Source organism: Gadus morhua, chromosome 2, assembly GCF_902167405.1.
Source record: "Gadus morhua chromosome 2, gadMor3.0, whole genome shotgun sequence".
Lineage (NCBI taxonomy): Eukaryota > Metazoa > Chordata > Actinopteri > Gadiformes > Gadidae > Gadus > Gadus morhua.
The window spans coordinates 20610085-20617191 of NC_044049.1; the positions used below are offsets into that span (position 1 = coordinate 20610085).

Here is a 7107-nt window from a genome sequence, read left to right on the forward strand (position 1 = left end):
TAGTCTCTGAAGACTGATGAGTAGCCCCAGCCAGTATCTGCCAAATTCTAAGTAAATTTCCTTGAAAAGGTTTTCATGTAAATAAATGAAAATTAACTCTGCATCGTGCTTGGTTGAAATACCTTGGATCTGATTCTGGGTTTCTGAATCCCCTCACCCAAAACGTGGCTCCCTAAAGAACAGACATGTAGGCTGGAGCGTCGAAAGAAAAAGACGCCACTCATCTGTCTTGAGAGACTGTGAACTAACTAACTGTTTTTGCATACACTGACCGCTTCTGACAGAATGACGCCTGCATTATCCTTCAGCTGTTGGGCAATATTTCCAAGAAAAGCTCTTTCCTTTGTTTGTCCCTGAAACAGCGACACAAATCCCTGCTCAAACTTTTTCCTTTTCCTTTTCGTACAGTTTTAAGAATAGCTAATTTTTCAATCGTCGTACTAATGCGTCTCCCGAACTAGTTATTATTTTTCTGTTAACAATTTTATTCTTGTAAAAAAAACAGTACTTGCCTCTGGAGGTTCAATCGCATCAAGAATGTGCTGAAGACCTATTTAGTTATTGTTGAAGACAAAATCGTATTATTAATTACTATCAATAATAATAATAATAATATTGAAGATCCTTAATGTGGTCTAAGCCCATTAATGATCTTACTACAGATGGAACAGGATTTTTGTTTTGTCATGATTTAATCAGCTTCATTTCTGTCTACATTGAATGTTCTCCGAAATATATTTGGTATGTTTATGCAAATGTTATGATGATTTATCATAACCAAATTTTTGTGGAAATGTAAGATTTTATATCACTTGTATCTTACACTCGATGCAAGATAACTACCACTCTCTTGGGGTTGTTTTCATAATTGAAGAAGTGCATTCCTAACTACAATATGTTCAAAAAGTCGGTCTGCTCACTTTGGCAGAACGTGACACCAGGTTCCCAAATGACCCCCGTTGAGGGGTAATAGCCATCAGGACAGGAGCAGTCGAAGGTCCCTGGTGCGTTGGTACACACGGTTTTAGTTCCACAAAGATCCACGGTCTCACTGCATTCATCGATGTCTGTGGAGAAGACAGCAGGATGGTTGACCCTGACCTGCTTTTAAATCAGGGCATTACAAGCACAACATTGTTGGACACAGAATGACCAACCACACACCATTGCATGGATTTTCAGAGCTGGCGATCATATCTGAGAGGTCGAGGCGGTAACCGTGGTTACAGGTGCAGAAATGGGCCCCGATTGTGTTGTTACAGACGGCCTCAGGACCGCAGATGGTGACGTCTTCCACACACTCATCAGCATCTGTTCAGAGACATATAACATATTTGCATGACCACATTCATCCTTGCTTTGGTATATTGTTGGCATATATTCAGTGATTTATTAATCATTCAGGTTGGGTGCAATCACTGTATTCGGCAACATAGTCGACAGCTTTATTCTTCCTTTCTACATTATTCTCTACTATGGAACCCTACTCCTTCCACAGTTGTTCATATTGAGACTCCATTCTACTTTTAAAATGTTCATATTAGCTTTGAATAGCACACTACCGTTTTTTAATATTCTACTTTTAAAATATACTTTTAAAATATTATTCTTATAATAGAAGTCAATGGGTGGATGGCAAAGCCGTCCACGATGGCAAAGCCCTCCACCACTTGGTACACACAGCATTAGTTCCACAAAGATCCACCATTCTCTTATTCTCTGATAATACTTCATACCTCGCAACTTGGTAATTTTTTTACCTTTAAGCTTTATTAAAACATTATTTCAACCATACTTTGGACTACAGCACTAACCACATTTTCTGCAAGAAATGCATTTTCTAGTTTACAATCAAGAGAGCGATCTTGATTGTTAATTTAAGCGGCTCTAGAGCTGTAGAAACATGACGGCTCTGTGTAAGATGACCGCTCTCTATTTAGATATAGAGGGCTCTTTCTAAGATCTTCAGAACACAACCATTCTCGTTTTCCTGCGAATATACACTTCTTATGCATAAAGTGCCCGTCAATTATTCACATTGCAGCTTTTTTAAGATCTGAGTTATTTTGATCTGAACAATGAGCATGATTTATAATATTCGACCTTTGGCTACATTAGTTCCTGCATGGTCTCTTACCTGCCCTGCCCTGTGTGTGTGTGTGTGTGTGTGTGTGTGTGTGTGTGTGTGTGTGTGTGTGTGTGTGTGTGTGTGTGTGTGTGTGTGTGTGTGTGTGCGTGTGTGTGTTTATGCGTGCGTGCGTTTGTGTGTGTGTTTATTCCCTTCATCATATTGTCTATTGACCCCTTGTGGTTCTCTAGCTCTCTGTTTCCCTTACTACCCGAGTGCCTCAACAGCATCTTTCCAACACTCTGCTTGTGTGTTTAGCTCCAGGCTGCAGCTGGTCTTGTGTGTACCTAGTATTTGTGAAGGTCTGTTTTTCTTGTGTCTTGAATTTACATTAAGTAAATCTGTGAGTTGAGCGCTGTGTGTGTCTGAGTTGCAAGGTTGAATCTTCATTTTCTTGGTGGATACACATAGAGGGCAGAGTGTGGAAACCCAAGACCAGAGTTGGGGCTGCGTGTGACGCCCTGGGCTGTGCGGGCGGACCGCAGTGAGCATCTGCATTCAGCCATTTTTGCTATTGTTGCAAATTTGGATTGGCTTCTCAATTTGGAGAACAAAATCTATTGTTTGAAGGTCTTATTGAGAGCACTTTGTGAGCCACAACAACTAGAAGCGCATGCTAAACAAATTTGATTTCCTAACTTAAGTTATACGGAATCATTAAATGATGAACTTCCAAATATATTTTATTCGATTATTTGTGAGGGTAACCTGATTGGTCAACTACGCCATAGTCAAATGAGCATGAAAGTACAGCTACCCATGCTCAAATAAAAAAAGGCTCATCACTGTGAATATGACTCTGGGGCTGGGAGAAGCTGCACACCTGTGGTCCAACAAGAAATTAGTGTGCACAGGTGACACCAGGGGCCTCTACGAATTCTATTTTTTGCATAGGAAATTTCCTTTCCTATGGAGATGACCCGGAAGTGCTTGGAGGAAAGGTGGTTCGAATTCTAAAAATGCTTAGGAAAGGAGCTTTGATGCTTCCTTTAACCCTCCTTTAGCATAGGTTACTCCTGAGCTTCCTTTGAGGAAGGAAAGCAGATAGTGGTATCCCATAATCCTTTACGTGGCAATATTTAAAGCAACATGCCACCAACGAAGTTTACCGACACTACGCAAAGACGCATGAGAGACGCACAATTGATAATAATGGATACCAATTCCAGAAACATAATTATTTAAATATAAATGAATTTATTTATTGCTGGTTAGTAAGCACATAAAATACACTATAAGTAAAGAAAATGCGAACTTCACATTTAAGAAAGACTACTGGGGGCAGTTAATTTCAACATCAACATGAGTTTAGCCTCTTTTTTTTCACATGTGAATTGGAATTCAAGTGACCTAAAATATTCCCGTTGGCCAAGTCCGCCCTCAGTGATTCTCACTGTTGGCGATAACCTGATTGAAATCAATATGACATGAACGCATGGATCAAAGAGCGCTTGCTTTGGTCAATCTTCGGAAAATTGTACTTTCATACTAGAGACGCTATAGATCGGCAATACCCGCCGTCGCGCAATAACGTTGGTCAGGAAGAGTGGAGTCGAATTCATTTTAAACAGTGTTGTATTTTTTTATGTTCGAAAGGAAGCACCTTTCAACTCTCCTTGACCCGATTACGTTTTCCTCAAAGGCTAAGGAAAGGAGGCATAAAGGTTAGGAGATTTGACTATTCGTAGAGGCCCCAGCCCTCTCCACACACACTAAGAGAGAGATTTCTTGCATGGTTTAAGCATCTTTATCACAATTAGCAGACGCTTTTATCCAATGTGACTTACATTGGTTAATACACACATTGACACACCAACGGCAGAGTCAACCATGCACGGCGACAGCCAGCCCGTCAGGAGCAATTAGGGTTAAGTGTCTTGCTTGCAGCGACACATCAACACCCAGCTAGGAGGAGCTGGGGATCAAACTAGCAACCTTTCGAATACAAGATAACTGCTCCACCTCCTGAGCTAAGCCGACCTCAGACTGACATAATCAACCCTACCTTGTCAACTTGTCCAGAGGAGCCCAGTGAACGTCACCTAGGTGGCGTGTGGCATGCACATTGCTACAGCGACTATATCTATATGATTTTTAATTTTTTTGCTCACTGTGGTATAATAATTCAATCTCAAGTGATGTATGCTCTGCACCAGCATCTGGTTCCTCACCCATCTGTGACGACGGTAAAGCTCACATTCTCACCTCTCATTGGCTCATGTTGTTTGGATGCTAAAGTGAAATTGACATTGACTTGTGGGGAGCGAGTCCATGTCTCAGTCTGCCGTTCCCCTGAACATAGGCGCTGGTCATTCAGCAGATGGCATGACTAGATACCTTCACAGGTGTTGTCCTCATCAGGGGCCGTGGACGGGTCGGTGGCTATGTATCCCGGCTCACACTGGCAGATATGTTTTCCAGGAACATTGGTGCAGTTGGAACGAGGGCCACAGACGGTGGAATTGAAACACTCGTCAATATCTAATCAAGGGGCAATAAGTGGAAGGAAGGAACACATCTTAAACAACAGAACTCAACTCCAACCAAAATCACTCCAGAAATACAAACGTATTACAATGTTGTACATCACAGATAACATCACGGCCGTGTTGATATCAAAGGGAAATTGTCCCCCTGGGGGATGGAGCTGGTGTTGGAGTGTCTTCTACAGACCTTGGCATGGTGGAGCTGCAGCAGGCCCAAGCTGATACCCCACATGGCAATCACACTCAAAACTTGCTGGGATGTTCTTACAATCACCCTCACCGCAGGGGTATTCAAAACACTCGTCAATGTCTGCGGAGACAAGAAGACATTTTTAGGGAGTGAACATCATAAAAGCAGAGCTTCTAATTTAGTAAGATTAAAGAGCAATTCTGGCCAATTATTTTTTATGTCTATTTTTGTCTTTGCCTTAAAGCAACCAGAACTAGGGAACTGCAAAATTAAACTAATAGCCCTAAAGACTAGTGCTGTCAGTTTAACGCGTTATTAACGGCGCTAACGCAAACCAATTTTAACGGCGCAAAAAATGTTATCGCGCGATTATCGCAGTTTATAAAAAAACAAAACAAAAAAAACATTCCTTTTTGTCTTTGGCTCAAAACAAAGAAGCAGTATCCTGACTGCTATGTTCATGCAGTATGTATGTATGTTCATCGTTTAATTGCACTATAGGCTTTTTTTTTGTATCGTCCTGTTTTGATCAGTATATGCCAATGTTGTTATCAATAAAAAAACATTTGCACAAGGCAAGCCGATGCATTTCTCCATGTTGATAAGAGCATTAAAATTAGAACAATTAATGGGACAAAGAAATCAAGGGATATTTAGCACAGAAAAAAGATTTGCGATTAATCGTGAGTTAACTATGAGATTAATGTGATTAATATATTTTAATCGCTTGACAGCACTACTAAAGACATTAGGCCTACAACATTTTGTCGTGGCCTGTCAATCATTTTGAGTGTTACTTGTACTATCTTCATTAAATTACTGGATATACTTTTACTCTCTACATAGGAATTACAATAAATCTTGAATATCTTGTGTCCTTAATGAAATACCCTTTAAGAATAGGCCTATAATAACTGTAAATCGCTGTATCATTCAGGTCGTTTTCGATGTGATCCAGGCCTACATGCGGGGTCTGATATGAGCTTGGTTCCAATCTTGAAGTAAGCACAACAATTGAAACCCACTATGATCTTTATTGTAAAGGGCCGCTGAAGTCCTTCTTGCCTGATGAACCTTACCCCCGCCACTGTGTTAGAGAATCATTTTCAACTCTATTCATTCTATTATTATAATATTAGAATATCATAAAGCCACAGGGCAACGAGGAGGATCTCGCACTACCTTCACAGGAGGGAGTGGTTCCTAGTTTATCTGCTGAATTAGTGTTGTTGAATCCTGGCAGACAGGTACAGTTATACGTTCCATTGAGGTTGGTGCAGATGGAGTCTGGGCCGCAGGTATCAGAAGTTTTGACACATTCATCGATGTCTGCAGACATTGAACAGGCATCGGTTACACATACACACACACTTTAAAGAATCATCATCATCAACATCATCATTATTAATAATATTAATAATTACTGTTATTAATATTAAGTGCATATCTAAACCTGCAATTAATAAGTAAACTAAGATAAGATAAGCTAAACAAGCTAACGTAAAACAATCTTAATCAAGCCTAGCTTCAACACAATAAACTAAACTGAAGAGAGACCAATGGAGCTCACCAACGCAGCCATAGGAACCATCAACAGGAAGGTGCTTTGGGGGGATTTCATACCCAGAGACACAAACACAGCCTCCCACAGGGGTACTGGTACATTCAGCAAGGGGACCGCAGGAGTCTGGACCACACTCAGAATGATCTGAATGGTGACAGTGCAAACACACACACACACACACACACACACACACACACACACACACACACACACACACACACACACACACACACACACACACACACACACAATAGTTGATAAAAATGTTATTAAAAATGATTTTGACATTGTATATAGTGAAGGGAGAAATTTAAACATAGAAAATTATATTCTCACAGGTAGCGAATCCAGTTCGCGAATTCCCAGCAGCTAGCGGTCTGAAGACATGGAAGCCTCCCGGACAGATCACCCATTCAATAGGAATGACGTCCCATTGGCATGAGCTTCTGCTTGCGCCTGCTGATCCCTTTGTTGGTGTCAGGGATTCATTGACTGGATAATTCACCACCATATCCCTTGGGTATATGAAGCCACCCGCATAATTTTGACAATTGTCACTGGCTCTATCTCCACCAATCCCTGTAAATCTCCACCACTTTTTGTATAACAGTGTGTCATCTTTGGGGTAGCCGGGCAAGTCAGTTCTTTCAAAGGCGCGGTTGCGCCATGGATCCGTCAGGTTGGTGTAGCCGTTGCAGGATCCTGGATGAATTGATGTGATGGTGTCAACAATATGGAA

The 7107-nt window shown here is 41.0% G+C and overlaps 1 protein-coding gene across 1 annotated transcript; it reads right to left on the reverse strand.

Moving 5' to 3' along the window:
- Positions 1-172: 172 nt before the first annotated feature.
- On the reverse strand, positions 173-6469 carry LOC115557033 (adhesion G protein-coupled receptor E1-like). Its single transcript, XM_030374592.1, has 8 exons — positions 6454-6469; positions 5987-6133; positions 4802-4924; positions 4466-4609; positions 1165-1311; positions 921-1067; positions 509-550; positions 173-192 (listed from the first exon to the last, which is right to left on the reverse strand). Exons 1-8 carry the CDS (start codon positions 6467-6469, stop codon positions 173-175), a joined length of 786 nt encoding a protein of 261 aa, XP_030230452.1.
- Between the last annotated feature and the right edge of the window lie 638 nt (positions 6470-7107).